Source organism: Anguilla rostrata, chromosome 4, assembly GCF_018555375.3.
Source record: "Anguilla rostrata isolate EN2019 chromosome 4, ASM1855537v3, whole genome shotgun sequence".
In the NCBI taxonomy this organism is placed as follows: Eukaryota; Metazoa; Chordata; class Actinopteri; order Anguilliformes; family Anguillidae; genus Anguilla; species Anguilla rostrata.
The window spans coordinates 49621165-49642976 of record NC_057936.1 but is presented as its reverse complement, the minus strand read 5'-3'; the positions used below and the strand labels follow the sequence as shown (position 1 = coordinate 49642976).

At 39.5% G+C, this 21812-nt stretch overlaps 2 protein-coding genes across 22 annotated transcripts in view; one reads left to right on the top strand and one right to left on the bottom strand.

The window, feature by feature from the left end:
• LOC135253558 (sodium/potassium-transporting ATPase subunit beta-1-interacting protein 3) overlaps positions 1 to 8902 on the bottom strand; it is an 89074-nt gene extending 80172 nt beyond the window's left edge. For 5 of the 6 annotated variants that reach the window (XR_010329650.1, XM_064332989.1, XM_064332985.1 and 2 more), the window contains exon 1: positions 8482 to 8901. Coding sequence is in view for 5 of the 6 variants with exons in the window: in XM_064332989.1 (XP_064189059.1) it covers positions 8482 to 8535 (54 nt within the window). In the remaining variant the exon portion in view is untranslated. Of the gene's footprint in view, positions 1 to 8481 lie in introns of all 6 variants that reach the window. The other variant, XM_064332990.1, reaches the window with a different exon arrangement.
• Positions 8903 to 12858: 3956 nt separating this feature from the next.
• The window catches only part of unm_hu7910 (un-named hu7910), a 56083-nt gene continuing 47129 nt past the window's right edge, over positions 12859 to 21812 (top strand). For 2 of the 16 annotated variants that reach the window (XM_064332979.1, XM_064332981.1), the window contains exons 1-4: positions 16628 to 17575; positions 19586 to 19738; positions 20155 to 20199; positions 20955 to 21023. In XM_064332979.1, the coding sequence (XP_064189049.1) occupies positions 17533 to 17575; positions 19586 to 19738; positions 20155 to 20199; positions 20955 to 21023 (310 nt within the window). In that variant the 5' untranslated portion in view covers positions 16628 to 17532. Of the gene's footprint in view, positions 13183 to 16626; positions 17576 to 19585; positions 19739 to 20154; positions 20200 to 20954; positions 21024 to 21812 lie in introns of those variants that run through there. The other 14 variants (XM_064332976.1, XM_064332974.1, XM_064332973.1 and 11 more) reach the window with 11 other exon arrangements.

Sequence of the window (21812 nt, the reverse complement as noted above, 5' to 3'; positions counted from 1 at the left end):
TGAGGACTGTTTACATAATTTGATGTATGGATGCTTACTAAACAGTGTTAAAAGTGGTATCCTCTGTGAAGCATGTGTGTAATACACCTGCCATCGAGTCAGTGCTCATGCTGCGTTTCGGATGAATGTGTAGCACAGGGACCCTTTCATTCTGTAATTTAATGCTGTGTGTTTCTGCAGCATGACGACACATCCCAGCCCGAGGAAACTTCCCGGTTCAAGCACTTGAAACGAAACGAGATTTCATTACATCCGCAGCGCTCGCAGCAGTTTCAGATCGCCCCCCGCGGAGGTCTTTGGGGTTGACTAAGTGCGCGATTCAGAGAAGAGCCGCCTTCTTTGCTCAGTGGGAGGAGCAACGGCCGTAGGCACGGGCCCTTTGAGCGCGCACCAGCCCGCGGTAAAGAGAGCATGGCGCCCCTAGATCCCCGCGGATCGCTGGGGTGAGCTGGGCCGGGCGAACGAGCCACAGGGCACCCGGCTTCACTCTGCCAGTCCCAGGCCAGCTCGGGCATTGAACCGATCCATCACCTCTCCTTTAAATGAGGCACAACCAGCCCATTACGCTGTCCTTCAGCACTGAAATGGAAACTGGCAGAAGTGTTGAACCAATCAAGTGGCATCACCAATAAAGGTGGAACTCCAGGAGTCTTCGGCACACCGCCCCCAAAATTACCGTGTCCTGCCGCACAGCATGGGCCGTTCATCAGCATCCCGAACGAACCGGTCTGAACGTGGTGTCATCTCGAATGAACCAGTTTGATCGAGTTTCCAGTTAAGGGACTGTAACTATTGTCTTGTGTCATCTCGAATGAACCGGTTTGAACACGTTTCCTGTTAAGGGATTGTGACTATTCTGTGGTGTTGTGTCATCCCGAACTAATCGGTTTGAATGTGTTTCCAGTTAAAGGACTGTAACTATACTGTTGTGTTGTGTCTTCCTGAATGAACTGGGAACATGTTTCCTGTTAAGGGATGGTGACTACTCTTCGATGTTGTGTTTTTTAAGGTTTTCTGGCTGAACTTTCCAATTCTTCACAGCCTATGCAAAAGCGATGGAAAAAAATCTAGCTGCAGTGACATTTCAAAGGACGGTTTCCTCTTTCTTTTCTGTTTCCCTCAAAAACCATGAATCTGGTTGGCCCAGAGGAGCAGCAGACCCAGTGTGTTTCAGGAAAAACACATGTTTCAGGAGTAGGAGAAAAAAAAGATCACTCAAACACTACTTGAATCCATAGCAAAACCATTCATGTTTAGACAAGCAAACTCTTTAAGCCACTGTGGAAAAACTAAAACAGGCTTTATTTGGACTCCAAGTACAATGATGTGCTAATCGTTGAAACTTACTGAATACTAATTTCAGATTAATCAGTCTTGAACATTTTTAGAAAGCGCATCCTTTCACAAACATCTTGTACATGTCCCTGCATGCCAATTAGCATTTAAATACATACCTGCTAAAACTGAAAATCAACTATGCTCACAATAACATCTGTGTAGCTCAGGGCCAGAATACCCACATCACATTACAATGCTGGGTTTCAATGTCATCATACCAACACCAGACAATTAATGCTAGCGGACCAGGAAGGGGACTTCTTTTCCCTCAAATATAAATCAATGCCCCAGCGCAGTGGCGAGGACACTAAGCTGTAACTGGGGCCCTCTTTTGGAACGGTTGATAAAATATAGTCTGGTCGCAATGTGGTCAGTGTGCCATGCTACTGCGCTGTAGAAACCTGAACTTCTAATGATCCACCAGTCTACTGGCTAATCACCGCACTTGCCTCTCTCTCACAAATAATGTGTGGTGAGCAAGAATGACTGGCATGCATAATCTATGCAAACTGACTCCACTTGGGATAAAGGGAACTTTACTCAAATACATATCATGGGTTATTTATTTATTCATGCATTTGTTCATTTATTTTACAATAAATATATGATATTAGCATGTCCCTGTTCTGTGAACCTTAATAGAAGCCCCGACATTGTGGAACACTGAAGGGCTTATCTGAAGCGGTTCTCTGATCAATAACATTCCTGCTGGTGGACAAGCGGGATACACTCACCCAGGACTTTAACTCATTAACACCCATCCCCCCTCCTGCCCACACCCACCAGAGCAACATTTGCCACTCATACTGTTAAGATTTATTAGGCCATTTTTTTCATCTGTCTTGCTAAGTGCCAGTGCTGGACAACCCCATCAATCTCAGCACGTATAGCAAGAAGTTATTTTTAGACAAAGAAAATGTGCCTTCTGAAGATGATTTGAATGATTGACACGATGGGGTCCCTGTACTGAGGCCATGGTAAAGGTGATCCTTTAATAAGAAAATGTAATCTGATAAAGTGTCCCATTTTCAAGTGTGCGGATAATGACCTTCAGCGAGAAGTTGCGAGAAGGTTACAGAGCTGGCAAACTACACACTGTAAACATATGACAGTACTGCTCTTATTAGGTTGTCTTCCTTTCAAAACAAGTGTCAAATATTGCAAATGCAATGCAGATAGTACAAACCTGAGAGTGAATTCTTTACAATCTGGTTATACAAATATTAAGTTTTGTATTAGGAGTTACAGGCAACATGATCTGTTATTGAGAATTACCAATACGTGATTATTCTTATTTGTGCAGGGGAACAAAAATTTGCATTTCTTTGTGTAAATAATCTGTTTTTAATCTTTCTGCTGTAGCCAGAATTTGTTGTGTTTAAATTCTGTTTACATTTCCGTTCAAATGCAGTTTTGTTGATTGCACCCATCGGAAAATCAGCCAGAGGCAATTTTTAAACAGTTTCCACCATTGCCAATCAGAGCACAATGCTGCCCTCGTGGCTTCGCTAATTAAAGGGAGCCCCTGGGTACGGAATTCAGCAGAAGTCACTCATTGTCATTCACATCCTGAAGAAGTTGCTCAGAACCCACGATACACCATCATTATCAGTCAGTCATGAAATCCAGGACTCTTCAGTGTCACTTCAGATCCAGAGATCCAGAGCTCCGAAAGCAGTAATGAGCCCCCCCAGCCTTAACTGGGCACTCAGTCGGCCCTGTCTGAACAGGCCTTTACTTAGTTCTGTTGACCACCTGGACCCCCGCAATGTGCCATTGAGAAACTGTTCTGTTCCAGGCCTTCTCAAGCGCGCCAAATTGCACAGTGCCACTGAGCAGATCACAGCATGTTCCTGCCCTTTAGGTTGATCGCACAGCTTATTCCCTTCAACAGTTATCCCCAGCTTCCAATAAGCTGGGCCAGTTTGACTACACTTGCTAGTTCATTGGAAACCTAATTTATGGAACCCTTATGGGACTACCCATGTAAGGTCCCTCAAATATACACGGCCAGAAGTAAGGGACGTCCATCGGGCGGCTGAAAATATCTGTTATTTCCGACCGATTGCATTCAAATTTCACATAAAATGAAATGTCACCCTTGCTGCTTTAGAACGTCCAGCCCTCAGAAGGTCAGACAGTTAGAAATGCTGTTCCTTTGAATCAGTGCCCATCCTGCCCTACCAGTGTGGTAAGGGAAGGAAATCCTCAGTAACCTACCACCTGTTATTCCAATGGATTGAGCAAACCTTCCACCGAGGGATGGCCAGGCATGTAATGGGATTCTCACACCCTCCCCTCCCATGAAACTGTAGGTTTTCCATCAGTAGATAACTTCTCTGAAATTACCAGCTTTCCCAATTTCCACCCCGGTTTCAAAACTTCAAGGTTATGGTCTTAGCTTTATTTTTTTTTACAATGGCAATCACATGATCCTGCAAAGAAGCCTCAAAACACCAACAGATGGGGCAAGACAGACTTTATTATTGAAGTATTATTGAATTTCTGACCTCCAGCATGTAGAAAACTAGCAGAAACTGAGAGACGCCAATCACTCAATCAGTAAAAGACATTTTGTCATTTGTGTAGGACATGATAAAGAACATTAATACCGGCCCAGAGTGAAGGTCCCCTTAAGGTCAGTTGGGCTACCAAGCATTTTGTTCACAAAATACGGGTAGTGGTTTGATTACCATAATTTGACGATTTGGCCACTAAATAATGGTTTCTCAATGAATAGACAGAGAAAACAGTCTGAGCTAAGTGCTTTTTTTAAAGTCATTTTTTTTCTTGTACCACAACAGTGTGGTACTAGCCCCTACCATATTAATAACTGATAAGCAGGACGGCCACTGATCTTACAAAAAGAACAAACAGTTCATAATTGATTTTTCATCAACTTTTCGGGCACCAAGTGTACTATAGCTTTAATTTAGCATGAAATGAAAACAATTGTGTTTGCGCCTTCACATTAAACACCTAAACATAGCCCGCTGTAAGAAAATTGTCCTTAGTTCCACTAATTCATAAGTATGTGTTTTGATTTTCACTTTGGTCATGGTCCAGTTTTATGAATCTACTACATGCTGATTAATCCTCCTGTTTCTACAACAGAATAAATCCCATTAAATATGCTGTTTCGCAACAGAAACAGAATGAGTCACAAGAAAAGGAATGAATGTTTTGGCAGAAGGCCTCGAACAATTATGTGGCCAACGGCTTAATTTATGATGACTGTTTGTGTAAGCGCACCATTTCAACATTTCAATTGTTTTTCCCCTGCTTAGAAATGGACTTGATGATCGTCCCTTTATGGAAAACAGCTGTTCTTCAAGACACTATAACAGACTTAATGCTCACACATTAATACCTCAGTGTGACAACGTCAGCTAACAGCTGCTTTCAAAATTTTTCTTTCAATGACACAAATGCCTTATACAAAACAGGGCATATAACAAATAAGCCCTCTATGCAACTTGAAACTTATTTACTTTTTTTTTTGCTATAAACTGAAATCCTCCCATGTTCTGCATTTTATTGTATTAATTACATCTCAAACTTAAATCTTATGGAAAGACTTGCCCAACAGTATGGAATGACATCATCATTAACAACCTCAAAATGTAGTTTTTTGCGACCTTAAATATCTTTAACCTTCTATATGGTGCCTGTGATGTTAAGAGTCAGAAGAAGGATTATAAAATCATTGGTGTTATTGTGAATGTCTCTGAAGATCTGTTACTCAGTGATTGATTAATCTTGCCTTAAAATTTAGGGAGCATGTTGGAATTGATTGGGGCAATGGCAAAGAGGAGGGAGAGAAAGAGAAGGATGTGGGTAATGGGGGTTGCTAACTATGTGCACTCAGGATGCAAAGGCAAGTAAAAAGAATGGAAAAGAACACACATTCTGTGTCTCGGTGAAAGCTTTATGTTGAGATAAGCCATGTGAGATGTGTTGCCAATAAAGGTATTACAATAACGTATATGGACAAAATCCTTACCACTGGTTCAAATGTGAGAGGAAAAATGTCTGTCTGTAATGAGCCAATCTATAAATCAGATCTCAGGCAGTAAATGTGGACCACATACGACCTTTGTGTATTTCAAACACATTTTTGTGCACTAATTATATGAAATGTTTGGCTTAGGCCTAACACTTGCATGCAAAGGCTATGATCAGTGTATCTCAACTGAAGCTGAAATAATTTAATTAGCATCTAAGCTGATAATATCCTTCTTCTCTGCATCTTTACTGGATATGTAGAGTAAAGCCATCACATCTTTATTTGTGAATAAGTGAAAAAAAAAAAAAAAAAAATATATATATATATATATATATATATATATATATATATAAAACAAAATATATCATACAATGTCAGACTCACTTTGGTTTTGGAATCTGATGTGGGAGTCTAAATACATGTTCCATGTATGCTCATATCATCGGAAATACTTTACAGTGTTTCCTTCTGTTTTCCTTCTGTTAGTTCTGTGCATAAAATGAGCAGACGTTTCTTCATCAGAAATTTTCAATCAATGCACAGTCTCATAATAGTCACTATATTCCTTGTGTTACTGCCATCTAGACAGTATTCTGCTCTATATTCAATTCCATCTTACAGAAGGATGAGTAATTATGGCAAGGATCTTTGATCACTTCTGCCATCCTGCTCTGGCTCAAAAGGCCATCCCAGCCGTTCTCCTGACAGTGATCCACCTGGCTACTGAAAACCCAACAACACCATGCCAACTCGAATTAAACAAACCCCCGACTCAGCTTAATTTACTCACAGCTACAGGCCAAATATAGGATGCAGACAACTGATTCAATGAGGTGTGGTTCTACGAGGAAGCGTCTTGTATGGGGGCTCAAAACAGATGGCACTGGCATCAGGCCATGGTGTGAAGATAAAAAGGCACTCCCAGACACCATCTTCACAGCTGAGGAGTAGCTACCTCGGGACAGTCTGATATGTTCTCTGCAGTCCCCAACTATATTGCAACTGAACATCTCTGCTGAAGTAAAAGGCAAAACATATCTGTCATACCAACAGGCACAGTATATTGTGAATGTAGTACTTTACATGGCCTGTGGACATATATTGAAAAAAAAATCTATATCTAACACCTTCAAATCTGAGGACTATTTTTTAGAACAGTATTTGTGCTGATCGAATGAAATCATTCAGAAAATTGTACAGGTATATTTCAGACACGAGACAATATTTCAGAAATAAAAGCTGCTGTAAACTACTCAGAAGGTTTTAAATCCAGAAATATGTCTTGCCTGAGCAATAATTTTACAATCCCACACCAATGGGTATTCATTATATTACCTATATAGAGCATGTTTCACGCTAGTCGGCTATATAATGCCATCTCTTACACGTGACATAATTTGATTTCTGTATGTATGCAAATGATTGATACTTGGCTTACTTGGCTTACTTTCACGATTACAACGAAGTTTCGTTGTTGTTGTTCTTGTTGAGTGGGCGTGCGTGCGCGTGCGTGCGTGCGTGCGTGTTTCCTTTCAAGCACAACTACTCACTCAGGTGTGGACAAAATTACAACTCTCCAGTTAAAATAAATAAATAAGAAACGTTTGCATGCATCACCAAATTGAGTGTGTATATAATCGTGTGGGTTACCATTTGTGAGTAGCCTATTATTTATTTGCATTTCCAACAGAGCTCAAACCTTTGTTAGCCTCCAAAACGATTCAGTGAATGACTTCGAATGGCCCTCGTGCCAAAACGATAAACGGTTAAATGAGTTTAATATTTCCTACTGCTCAGCTTGGAAATGGATCCATGAAATGCCGCAGGCTGAATACAATGAAAGCAATTCGCATGTAGACTGTCAAGGCTGCCATCCCTTGCCTTACAGCCTGATGTCTATTGATCGCAATGACGCTTTTAAAGAAATAGGCTAATAACTGAAAGCAGCATTAAGGGTATATATTTCATAGATACACTGCTTTAAACAAAGGACTCGTGAATACTTCAGGACACTAATTGAACTAAGGTGTTTGGATTTAGCTCATCCACATCAGCATGGTCTCTTTGTGTACTCTTATCTTTCGTGTCAAACTTTTCGTGCAAGAATGTTTTTTTTTTTTTTTGTGCAAATCCAAAATATCTAAATAACATTAAAAGAGACAAAAATTACTGCCAGATTTAACGACAGTGCCAACAAGTTGAGACTAATGGGTTAATCACCAGTGCTTTAAAACGAAATATTTTTCAGGTGCTGAAAGATGTAGGCTTTCTGTGATGGAAAGGATGAAACAGCCTACAGACTGAAAAATCAGCTAACATAAATCACAAATTACCAATGTATTATCAAACATGAGACTTATAGCCAACATACATGCAAGCATTCACCAGGGAAATGTGAAAACAGTCAGACTAGGCTATAGCTCAGGTGAAATCTTGACAAACTACGAAAAATAGAATGCATATATTATTTAGCCATTCGTGTTCGTTACTGGATCAACAGAGTAGGCTAATAATTTCGATGATTTCCCACAGTTGGTTAGCCACTGATAACACATTTGAAACACACCGCAAACCAGGGATGTTAAATATATTTCGCCACATATTGAATCGTTTCAATACGTTGCTAAACCATCTAACTAACATAAAACAACTCTAGAATGCTAGAATGGGGTGTTGTTTCACAGTTGCACACTCATGGACAGAAAGAAAAGTAAAATAATTGAACAATGATAAGCTAATAACATTATTTAATTGGTTAATTAACTGAACGTCCCCAAAGAAGCGCTGGCAAAGGGCATGTCACCTAGAGTGCTGATAGGGAAATGTGTAGGGAAAATATTTTATGGTCAAAGTTAACCAGCCTTTTATCTTTGGCACAAATTACGCGCCCCTTCGTACGACACTCAGTATTTCCTTACTGCTATAGAGTACTATTACTTCTAGCAGACGATCAGCGGAACAGTACCACTGAAAGACAATGATATACCTGACCATTCTTACCAGATAATTATCGCCTATGTGCAATATAACGGCACCAGCGCCGTTCAAAAGACAATAAGAATCGGCGTAGGCTGTATTTGCGTAAGTCATTTCCCTTCAGAGAAGATAGCTACCAATAATACAAGCAATGTACTCACCAGCTGTAAAGTGCATAGAAAGATCAGCGTGCATCGACCTGTGCAACAACCCATTTTCCCTTTAAAACTGAAAAAACGCAATCTTTCAAAGACAGAATAGTCCACAGCCGGCAAATAAGGGCAGCAGGAGTGGTCCGATTTCCAAGCGTAAATAAAACAGGGCTCAAAAATACAAATACTCTTGGTACCCCATGCATACAGCGGCGCGCGAAAGTCTCAAGTTAATATTAATACATTTCTGTAATAACACAAATCCGAATCATTAGTCTCCCCGCGTGCATGTCTCTTAAGAGGATAAAGAGACCACTTCAATTTCTGTTGAACTGAATGTGTAACGCGACTTGTCGCCTGATTCAAGCTCAGTTGTGCTTTTTAGGTTAATGTGTAGCTTGTCTCCGCAGTGAAACTTGAATGGCCTTGATATTCGGAGGAGCGCGCCTGACGCTTGTTGGGAGTGACTATTTTAACCCTTAACCACAAGCGCCATAATCGACGGAAATGTGGCCAGTGTTCTTTTTGGGACTGTGTAGCTTTTGATGGTTGATCTACAGTTCTGTGCACTTTTTGTCGTAAACTGATGAGATGTATGGTATTTATGTGCGGGTTTTCGAAGCTTATTTATTTATGTATCTAATTATTTCATTTATTTATTAATTATTTTTTTATATATATTTTTATTTCTTTATTTATTTAATTTTATTTTATTTATTTATTTATTTATTTTTTTTTTTTGGGGGGGGTAATATAGTTTGTTCATAAACGGGTCTTGAGAAGGAATTGAGAGTGAACATTAAATTGCATTATTGTAAAATTATTATAAAAATTCCATATTCTGAATTTTCTACTACTACTACAACTAATAATAATAATAATAACAACAACAACAACAACAACAACAACAACAACAACAACAACGACAACAAACAACAATTGTAATTGCACAGCCAACAGAAGCTCTCACAAGTGGAACCACAGTCGTAGCTGTGCTGTAAAGAGAATATAGTCCTAACCTACCAATTATTTGCCAAGCCCTACATCCGGAATGAGATAAAATGTATTATTTACTGTGCAATCATATAATCAGGGGGCTTATAAAAAGTCTCTATGCTTTCATGATATGTATTGTAGTTTAGTCGCAAATTATTTTACAATTATGCAACGATTTACTATAGCTATGTGTCTCAACAATACAGTGTATTTTTTATAGCGCTGACATGAATTTGTTTTGGTATAAAAGTGAATAGTGATATACGATTTCCTTCACAGAATGTGCTTATGCTTGTCTTTGGAGGAAAAACTTGGACGGTGTCAAACCAGCATGTCGTTTTGAGCTGAAATCTATGAAAACTCACAGGATGTGACATTAATAGTGGAATTGCGAATTACGCTCAAGGCCTGTTGCCCTTTTTGTTTCATTTTTATTAAATTCAGAAGTCGCCCCCTTGTGGTTGTGATGACCACGTACATTTTTCAGTACATGTGAAGCCCGCTCATCCAACAAAAAAGAAGTATCTTATAACATTTAAGCAATTAATGATACATTTCTTCTTCTGATTATTATTATTATCATTATTATTATTATTATTATTATTATTATTATTATTATTATTATTATTAATAGTAGTAGTAGTAGTAGTAGTAGAAGTAGTAGTCATCGTAGTAAAATTTGTCGTAGTAGTAGTAGAAACAGCAGCAGCTGCGCATTTGCATAATGAGCATATTTGTATATTTTCTCCAATGATCAGCCTTAAGTATAATATAAATTACTCCATGATTGGTTGGTGAAGTGAAAGCCGGTTAAATATTGTTTCACAATACTCCAAAATTACTCCAAAATGCAAAAAAAGATAAACATCCTTTTTGCATTGATGAAATATGAGAATTTCTCAGTGCACACTGTAAACTCCAATATACCTTTTTTGTTTTGTGTGAAATTTCAGCCGATAAAAGTAGCATTTTAAAGTATATACCTTTACATTCTGTTTATTTAGCTTTTTTCAGATTATCCGTTAGAAGGAGCAATGTGAACAATTACAGAAAAAAGAAATATACGTAGAATTAAAAAAAATGAGTGTTTGCAGCCCATATCAGATTTGCTACCCTGGGCTTCTCATGAGCTCTAATGACAATCTTCTTTGCTCCTCGGTGTCCTTTTGACCTCGTTTCTGTGTTTCCGTTGTAGATCAATATCACTTCACAAGATAGGTAAGCTAAAATAAGTAAATAATTAAACAAATACCTTAATAAATAAATCTTTCCCATCCTTAAGTTTTTGCATTGATTGCCCCCTGCTGGTGAAATTTATAACATTAAAATGACCCAATTTAAATAATACACTGTATATTAATGATTTTCTAAAACAATCATTGGAAAATTGAACAGAAGACTGCTCTTTATATAAGTCAATTCATTCAAATATATTTATATTTTTAAAAAATAAATTTATTGATTTAGTCTCACAAATAAAAATAGCTACTGATGGCTATCCCTAGTCCCAGGAAACTGTCTGAGAACACAAACATTGCACCAAATATATCGTATGAATTCCACATCCCAAAAATAATTCCAATACAATTTGTGCAATATTACTCAATTAATTTTGTAATGCTTAAATTTAATCAAGATAACAAGCTTTTTAAATGCAATGGTAATATAAAGTCTTGCTTTAAAATGCTGGTTTAATAGAACCATTGATGAATACTATGATGCTATGATATTCCCTAAGATTCACTAGTTGGTTGAATACAGGATGAAAATTTGAATATCCTCCATGAGTAAAAAAAAAAAAAAAGGTCATAGTTTAAAGCGTAAAGAGGAGGTCAGCCACAAACAGGACATGCACACTCCCTGTCCTCCAGTTCACTGATCTAAAAATGCACAGCTCTGGATTGATTTAACATGGCAACAACCTCCTCAGCCATTCTGCTGAGATAGGAGATGTGGTTGTCATTGAGGAGTCTTGCACCAGGGGGAGAGAAGAGGCATCTCCATGGCCACATGTTGTTCAGCCTCCTGTGATTAGCACTAAGAGGTGAGCTACCTAGATATTCACCCTGACTAAAATGATGTTCATTCAGGTGTTTCTGCCTCTACCTTCATAACTGAATATCCTTGTTAATCCACTCATTTTCTTTTTGATGCACTCCATCATTTCAAGAGATTTCATTACATTTTTAATTGTTTTTTAATGGAAAAAATGCATGTATATTGAATCTTTTACTTTACCCGCATTGCATGAGTTTCTTTGCAAACAATAAAGTTGAAATACAGAAAGATAAATGTGCTTGGCAATTAACTGAATATATGCAAGTAACTTCTGTTACTTTGAAAATGATTCCATATTCAGAGTGGTCAGCTCTCACTGTCTAAATGGAAACAGTGATAACAAATTCTATTACTTGGTGGTAGTAATGTGATGGTCCATTTTCTTTTATCCATTCAAACCTACAACTTTTGCAAGATTCTTGCAAAATACAACAATTTTTAGGTTAATTGTCTCTTCTGGGTTGAACGTATTCAGTGGTGAAAAAAATAAGCTCAGTGACATAATGTAACATGCACAATTAGGAAACAATCTGCATATTCTTCTCACCTGACACACTGATTCAGATAGAAACTGATCATTAATTATTATTAAACACCAATATAGCGGCAGTGGTGAAACCCTAATAGCTCACCAGTTCCTATGGCGTTGATTCACAGCGAAAGGGATGGGGGCTTCACATACAGATTTCCAAGGATCATAAATAAAATATTTAACCGAATAAAATATCGCTGTCTCTGACCGACATATAGGTGGTTATTAAATTGCAGAACATACATGACGCCATCATGCTTACACAATATATGTAGCCCTCTATGTATGTCATATTAACCAAATGAAAACTATTTAATCAATGTAAAACAAATGTCTGATACAAAATTATATCATTTTCATTAATAAACAATTGAAAAACTATAAATGATACACATAACGATGTTCTATCTAATTATATTTCTATAACAGCGGCAGACAGATATACAAGCCAGTATCTGCTAGCTATGCGTGCGTTCAGTTCAGTTGCCAGAATAAAAAGTGCGCACGTCGCCTTTTCTACAGTGTACAGTAGCTTATTCAATAATATTTTCGCTGAAGTGTTGCAGTCCTGCGCAGCGTGTGGTGCTGTTTTTTAGAGCACATCAAAATTTGAACTTGCTAGGATAGAACTAACATCAACAACAAATAAATTACATACTATCGTCGTGTCAACGTAATGCTTGCGTAACCATTTTATAGTCTCAATTAAATATTAGGCGAAAACTCGACCGCCGAGTTCTCGCGATGAAAGATATCTTCCATTTTGCCACGTTCCAGTGCTGGCAAAAATGCGATTTGAAGGCGGTGCTAACATGTGGGCATCCACACGATTGAATAAGGCAACCACCTCTAGATAGCGATTGGATTAAACTTCCCTTTTCTCCGCCTAGATAGTCTGCCTATGTTTTGGACTGGAGGAATTGAAAATCACTCAAAAGTGTACGCGTTGCTATGGATTTTGGTTTATGAGGCCATTGGGATTTGATTTCTCTAGGATTCCTTAGTGCTGGATTGGAGGGGACTATATCGAATAATTAAATTCAACATATTTACTTTAGAGTGAATCGCACGTAATTTAACGGCAATGGCTCAGAAGAAGAACGCAAAAGGAAGTGTGAAAAAAGGTAGGTGGCAAGCTACTTTTGATAGCATACTCTTATGCGGTACCCAACCTTTGATAACAGCGCAGGCCTACCCTGTGAAAGTTAATCGGCCTGCAAGTGTTTCATGCGAGTAATTCTTGCAAATTGTTTATCCATCAAAACGCATCAAGGGGAAGTAAATATCTGAAAACAACCAGTACTGTTAAAGAGATGTAGTGTAGACTGTCATCAGAATGAGTATGTCGCTAGCTAGTATCGATAAGTCATCGGTTACACACATTAGTCTACCTTTAAAAATGACGCGAATGCAACAAAATATGTAACCGTGGCTGCAGTGACCAGTTAAACATATTTTATGTTCACACCACGACTTTACTGAGTTCCATCTTGATCCAAATTGGATGTTACCGTGCAATTCCTTGTGAATTAAAAAACGAGACCCGTTGAAGAAGCGAAAGGTCCTGACTCCTTTCACATTTTAATGAAAGTAGGATACGCCATGAATTGCGGCTGTGATATCACAGGGCACAGCCTATTGCTCATATCATTACCCGTCACTTTTAAGGAAATCGTGGTTTACTATTCTCGCGTAGTTACTATTTTCCCCCCCTTATGCACCGTCGGCAAGATCATCACGTCTAATGTTTAAATTGCAGCTAGGTAAGCCAACTGTGCTCTACGGTCTATTTTGTGCTCACGTGTCAAAAAATTGCGAATGTGGGAGTGGTTACACGTGGCCTTCGTAGTCGTTGTTTCTTAAACGTGACGTTATGGAGGTACCTACAGAGTGAACTGATATAGACGTTTGCATGTATTTATTTTAAAGAACATACAATTCGGCTATGTAAACATGTGTTTGCATTGTAGGCAAGATAATGTTTTTTCTTGAGGTGAAATTTTTGGCAGGTATCCAAAAAGTACAGGCCATGCTTTACTATGAAATGGGATTGGATAGTTTATTTATTTGTATGAATATTTTTTGAAGTTTATGTGGCAATGTTTTAAGTTGAAAACCCCACGAGAAATTTTATCAAAGAGGGGGGGGGGGGGGGTGGTAAGAAAATGTTGACTGCCACTGCCTCTGCTGTTCTCTGATGTCCTACAAGTTTGCTACCGATTCAGACTAAAGGGGGGGGGGGGGGGAAATCTTCTCTATCATGTGTTTCAGACGGTGTTGTGATATTTCAGAATATCCTGTCCACATTAACCAATAGATCTTGTGACATAAATATAGATTTCCCACCATCTCTATGTTCATTGTCTTGGCCATTGACTGTTGAAGCCATTCTGAGTTTTGAGACTTTAAAAATACTTTAAATCCACACTGCTTATACATTATGTTTTGTGTGTGCGCGTGTGTATGGCTCTGTATATATTTATATCCAGTCATGATGGTTTCATAGATGATCTCATATTGTGTTTGACTGTGCTGAAATATGTCTCATTCTCAGTGTCTTTGTAAAGTTTCCCTATAGAAGGCTTATGCTGCTGCACATTTTTGTGTGGTAACTCTGGTGTTTTAAATCTGAATCTTTAAATCGGAACTGCTTTTTTCAGCTCACATCCTCTCACTGGCTGAAGACGGCAGTTGGTAAAGGACTGAAACACTTTGTTGTGACTTGTGTGTGAATATTTAGTGCTTTTTGCAGTTTTCCGTCTACAACCGTGTTTTAAAAATGAGTTTGCATGTTGCGTGCACTAGGGCTGCTCTGCAGCAAAGGCTCGGAGGCCGTTTCAAATGGAGCTGGTCCTACATGTGTTTTATGTTGGGGCTTTCCAGAGAGAGTGTCAGCTTCAGAATGTAATTGCTTTGCAGCACTGATCTGGTCTGCGGAAGTTTTGCTTGCTGTGAATTGAGCATTTCTCCTTTTGCGGTGGTGAGGTTTGTTTGTAACTAATCTGAGGATGCATGTTGCTTTTTGCAAAGCAGGTTTAATTTCATCAAGCCATTGCTTTCAAAATTATGTTTAAGTGCCTGCAATTATTGTAATGAACATTCTCAACACATGATCATATCATAATGCATCACTAAATATTTCTGTGAGGTAAACTCATTGCTAATCCTTAGTAAGTCAGTTTTACTCATGCTCTTGTGACTAACTGTAGTAGAGGTTTGGTAGAGGTTTACTTCCTAGTAAAGAATGATATTGCAGTACTCTTGTTTTCAGTTCAGTTGTCATTGCTGTACTGTTGTTAAACCTGGCCATTACCATCTTGTTTGCAGTTGTCCAGTTGGTTGAATCTTTTCTGAATTGTCATTTCTATGAGAATCTTTGCTCTCGGCCTGCGTGTAGCATGCAGATTCAAGTGTTCCAGGCTTAATCTTTAGCCATCTTGCAGTTACGGTTTTGTAACTGCCGAGCGCATGGTTTAAGCAAACCACATAACATGACTCTAACAGGCACAGGCTGCAGTTCTCGTTTAGGTGATGACCGTTATCAGAATTCTAAGTTATGTGCAACATTGCATTTGAAGCTGATGACTCAGCTTCTTGGAAGTCTTAAAGGCTCCTGTGGCTTTCATACTAATAGCAAGTCCAATTGTAATTCAAAATTTCAGGATATTGTTGGTGTAATCGTAAAGAAATAACCGGATCCTTTGGCAGATGCAGTGTGTTTCACTGAGAGTAATGCCATCACTGTCACCATGCAGTTATGACTAGGCCTATTTGAGGGTGAATTAAAACTTGCTGGTCACCTGCAAGGGGTTTGCGAATCTCCAGATTTTTAGATATGGCTGGGGTGTAAACATAGCCTACTACAGAAAAACAAGATTTAATGCACTTAAATTTAATGCATTTAATGCATCTAATTTGAGATTTAGAATCCTCCCTTTTGGAAGCTGTGTACTCAAGCTATCATAATTTGAGCTGTGGGCAAGGGCTGTTTTGTGTGAGGACATAGCCTACTTAGTTTTCATTCGACTTAGTTTCTGTTGTCACCATACCCTCTAAATTGCCGTGTGGCTGGGATTGTACAGGGCCCCGTTGTCAAAATGGTTCAGTTCTACTTGTGTTAGTGTTCATATTCCTCCTTAGAGAAGTCTACGTCACCTTCAGCATTACAGTAATATAAATAGATGGCATAGCCAGATCTGGTGTCCCACAGGCGTCTGTGAAATGGGGATGTGATCTCTTCCCTTAGGCTACATCATTTGACAATTTGAGGTATGTTTGTTTTTAATATGTTTCAGTGATTTACTAAATTGAAGCCTTGTCCTGTCTTTGCCAGTAGTCTGAAAGAATGAATAAACAAGCTCGTAAGGAGGAGGTGGCTGTGTGTCTCTATCAGGCTGCAGTACAGTTTTTTGTTTAAGCACTAGGAAATAGGGCATGCAAATGAATAATCATGGGTTTTTTTCTCGACAAAAAAAGGCACGTGGCAACACCAAATGATACTATTGGCTGCACCAATGTAAATCCATGTGATTGGTGGTTTTATAACGTTGGTTTTTTTGTTGTTGGTGCTATTCTGGAATTGTGGAAGGCTGTTTCTCTTATATGGTCCATTATGTTTGAAATGCCTCTGAGAGGCCAGTTGAACAGCTGAGAGTCTTTTTCTAGGCTACATTTCCGACTGAGCTGTTGTTATTTATTTGGCTTTTACTGAGGGAGCTGTGGGCACTATACCTGTATGGGAAACATCTCGGGATGCCCCTGTTTTCTCTCAGCACCCAAAAGATGCCCTTTCAACCAGCCCCATTCACCAGGTACCTATTCACAGAAACAGGAAACGTGAAAGGTCACACGGGCGACATAAAGCTTGACTGAAATGGCTATCCTAGTGGAGCGGTTAGCTATTTAAAACGGCAAACTGCATAACATCTGTGGAGCACAATGGAGAATACACAGATGGCAAAATAAGCTGCGCAGAGCTGTTTGTGTATGGAGTCGGATGGCACAATGCTGGTGACAGCAGTGTAATTTGGGATTTTATTCGCGTATATTAACTTTAAAGAGATGTGGCAGTCCACACCGACGCAAGGGGAAAAACACGTCTTTGAAAATGCCCGTGTAAACGGCACGCCTTTTGTCGTCTTCTCCCCCGCTGCTGTCGGTGGAGAGATCCGAGGAGGCTGGGCTTTCTTTTTAAGCGCTGGGGGCTTCTTCCCCCCTGTCCTATCAGGCACGGGGACTGCGGGCTGACTGAGTGAAAGCGAGTTTCCATATGAGTGCTTGAATTTGTTTGGCCGGTTTAGTGGGCTGCTCTAAAAATACTCCTCGGGGCAAGCAGGGCAGGTCCTGTATCGAGTTCTAGCTGAGTTAGCTGCGAGAGAACCTCGGACAGCTGTTGCGCACCCGGGCTTTTGGGACAGAAACGGGGGAAATCTCGCTCTTTGTAGACTCTCCGCTGGCCCTCAGATAGCGTACGGATGGGAGACCCTTGCACAGAATCCAACAGCATGGCTGAGTCGGGTAGGACGCTGGAACCATTAATGCCGAAATGAAAGAATTCTGTTTCCAGGGCGTCCTTGCAAAGGCTTAAAAAAATGTTTTTCTCCCCTTGTGCTTCGCTCTGAAATGATTTATGTCTTGGAAGATCTCCCTGAACATGCAGTATGTGGCAATGTGTGCTTTTTGCAGGATAGCGGTGATTGGAGAGTGTTTTAGGGAAGGTCACAGGGCAGGTTTAATGATTGTTTCCTGTCTGTGATTAGGCTACGTGGAACCAGTTGTTCTTTCGTTTGTTGTGTCTGAACTTCAGTAGGAGTCTTGAAACCTTTTTTTTTTTTGGTTGTTTGTTTAAGGCCTGAACTGAAGAGTCAGTTCTATATTTTGTAGTGCTGTTTTTATATATAATATTTTAATGCATTCTATTGAAATTGTCATCGTTTTGCAGTATAATTCAGCCTTTCATATGTAGTCTATTTCTAAGGCTTGGGGTTTCTTGACATTAGCAGGGGCTGTGGTGTTTGTGCGTCTGAATTTGCAAGCGTTTCCACCAGGAATGTTGCACATTTTTGCAGTGAAAGGGCAGACTCTTCTCCTTTTATTCCTGTGTTCAGATGTGCTCTTATTTATAAGCCAAATTTTTAATGTAACTGACTTTTTCCAGAGCTCTCATTTGAAATGTGTCGTGTTTGCTGCCATCTATAGCTTTAGCAGTGCGATTGCTGTAACAGAGTCTGCAGAGTCAGTGCACACACTGTTCTTTTCTCAGCAGCTGGGAAATATCTGGAAGGTTACCTAACTCGTGTGCCTCGTGGCCTTTGTAGAGTGAAAGAAATTTTTTTAAAAAGTTTCTTTGTTTTTTGTGCCGTTTTTAGTTTGCCATTTTCTTACACAAAATGCAGTGGTTTGCTTTGTCGATGATTAATGATTTTCAAGTCGAGTAAGAATAAAAGTTTTAAGACAGTGTGCTGTTCAGCAATCTTATACATTGAAGTTTCAATATGTTAGATTAAACTTTGGATGTAAAATGTCGCCATTTTTAAAACCTCGCCAAAAGGTCAAGGTTTGACTTAACAATAATGGACAATAAAGGCTCACGCCAGTGTTGGACGTTAATGGCCATTCCCCCAGACCGACGTTAATGTGTTGTCACACCACTGATTGCTGTATGCATTCTGTCACACATGCGCTTATTTATATCCTGGGTTTAATACTAACAGCATGTGACTGTTCCTCTTAAGTTGTGTTATTTAAAAAATGTATAGGCTACACTTTGTGAAAGGCCTCAAAGGCAATGTGAAAGTAGTACTGCTGTTACAGGGGGCGTGGTAAAATGCCTTTGGTTAGTCTCCAACCCCTCACACAGGCCGGTTCAAATCGGCTCAGATTTAGTGCGTAGAAGACTGTTAACGCAGAAGAACTTTTCCATGGAAATTTTAATAATTTAATGTTTGGGGTTGATTTCCTAGTCCTGTTCCCTTTTAACCCCTTGTTTCTCAAAAAGAAAAATGAAAGACAAGGAGGAAAATCTCACAGTGCTGTGATATTTTAAATTTATAACTGCTTACATGGACATGTGCAGACCGTCAGCAGCATTTCTGTCTTTGTTTTTGACCTTACCCCCACCTGTTAAACAAGCCAGTGTCTACTAGCAGAAAGTTCTGCCCTTTTGAGCCCACTGGCTGTCTCCATCTGCATTGTTTTAATGAATTAGTAATTAATTTGTTTTTAATGTCTATGTATTGGTCTATACATTGCAAAAATATTGGTTTCAGATGTATGCCAAGTTAGAAATGGGGGAATGGGAGGAGAGAAACACTGTAGACTGGAATAGCTACTCTCATGCAACTGTTCAGTCTTAGTTTTGAACCTGTTTGAGAAAACCCTGCATCGAATCTCCCTTTGGCACATGTAATACTTGCATAACTATCAAAACTTGTAGTGAAACCCCCTTATCTGCCAAAAGGCCTTAGTCTGTTTCTGCTTCAGTGTTTTCTCCCCTCCCCCACTTACCGTTTTCCTGTCTTTCCGTAGATTCGAAGCCGCCGTCTGCGAGCAAGAATGGGAAGGGAGAGGGAGGCTCGGGACACTCGTTCTTTACCTGGTTCATGGTTCTGGCTCTGCTGGGCGTCTGGACCTCTGTGGCCGTGGTATGGTTCGAGCTCGTCGACTATGATGACGTGCTGGGTAAGTCTTTCGCATTGACGCTACCAGCTCTCTACCAGCTGCACAGAGATTCAGTGAAACTGGGTCAGATCCTTTGAGTGTCTTGTCTTCATAGATCACTTTTGATATCTCCTTTGAGCCACTGTTGAACTTAACTCTTTCATTTCGTTGTGGGGACCAAGCGGTCGCTAATAAGGAAATGGAAAGTGCACAACTTGCACTGGAATCCATTCCTCGCAATCAGTTTCACCATTTTTGGACACTTCATTTCCTTTCATTTCTTGTGCATGTGAAAAGCAGTTAAATTTCCCATGATCTGGTAGTCTTAATGTAGCCTGGCCTTTAATTTGCATGAATAATGTCTTAATAAACATGATCACCTCTGTTTAAACACCACTGATTCTCGTGTCTTTATCTTGTCTTAATCTTGCATGCAGCCAGGGCAAAGGAGTTCCGTTATAACATTTCAGAGGTATTACAAGGTATGGGCTCAGTCAACACGCTTTTCTGAGAAACACATTAGCAATCATGCTAGTAGTAAAACGCTGTTGTTTTGTAATAAAATAATGGTCCTTTGACTTTAGACATTAATCTCCTCCACATTTCCCTTATTCTCAGATAGGCAGAAGCAGAAAATGAGTTATTTGAAGATAGGCTTATGTGAAAGTTAGTCTGGTTAAAACCTGGTTTATCCAAACGAAATGATTTTCAAATCCTCTCTGTGTATGTAAACATAAGTACTTTCATCTTACTTTCTAAAATGCTCGTCTTTTTGAGCATTCTGCTGAAGACCAGATTAATGAAACTCATGTGCCGTTATAGGCCTACCATTTTACGGCTTTTCAGGACTATTAATAACCAGATACAAATCCAAGAACAAGGTCACTATGAGGTGTCAGATTGTAGTTACTTCAATGCAAGTCCCAAAATAACAGGTAAAGACCTTGAAAGCACTCTAGTGTGCTCGGCAGTTCTGAAAGCCCATTATTCTTCATGATAAATGTCAAAGCCAATACAAGGAATGGTGTGTAGAATTTAGGTATTATGTGTTTAGCTGCCAGCATTGTGCCTTTGCATATATCCTGTAATATCAACATGGCCTACCAATGATGTTGGTGTAAAATGTTTATGTTTTAATTATTGAGGAAAGCCTCAGGCTCGGCAGAGCAAAGCTGGCACATGATGCAGGGCGATGCCCTCAGCTTGGTGACATCACTAACGGACAGTCCTCTTATAGGTAAACTGGGAGCCTACGATGCTGATGGCGATGGTGACTTTGATGTGGAGGATGCCAAAGTGCTTCTAGGCAAGTGCATTTATTACATGCTTGTTTGCGTGTGGATGGGTGTGGTGTTTGGAAAAGAACATTTCTATTTAGTGTTTGCATGACTGACTTCAGTTTACTTTCGATCCATTAAGGCCCCCAACTTAAAATTGCTGTTTTGCCTTATTAAATATGCATGCGTACATATAAAGAGAAGGTCGAGGCAATCTATTACAAATAAAGTAGCGCGAATGTGTTTATACCAGTGCCTGGTTTAAAAATTAATGCAGTGTGACTTTTATAATGTAAATATTATTGCATACCATAAAAATAAAATTAATTACCAGCACAGGTTTCAAATGGTATATGAGTATGCCTTCATGAACCACACATATATTGACATACAGTACACTGCTGTACACTCCTTTTGCCATCAAAAGAAAATAAGCTCTCGGTCACAGTGGCTGGTGAACAGGCTGTGTGGGCACTCCCAGTATGTCTTGTGCCAGCAGTGGCAGGATTATTGCAGTACAATAGCATAGCCTTAGGTTGTGTTGCATATTGCATACAGCCTGGCTACTTCCTTACTGCACGCCTCTCTGAAGAACCTCTTCTGTCTTCTGACATTCCTTTCGCTCTACCTTATTTATTCTGCCTCTCAGTTGGTGTTGAGGGATTGTCTGACTTCTTTGACCTCAGCCACTGCTAGCTGCTTTTTTACACCTTACCTGGCTTGAAACGTTTAACATTCCTGCTTTCCTGCATTACTGCCTCCCTTCTCTCGCTCTCTCTCTTTCTCTCCCTCTCCCTCCTTCCTTCCTTATTTTTCTC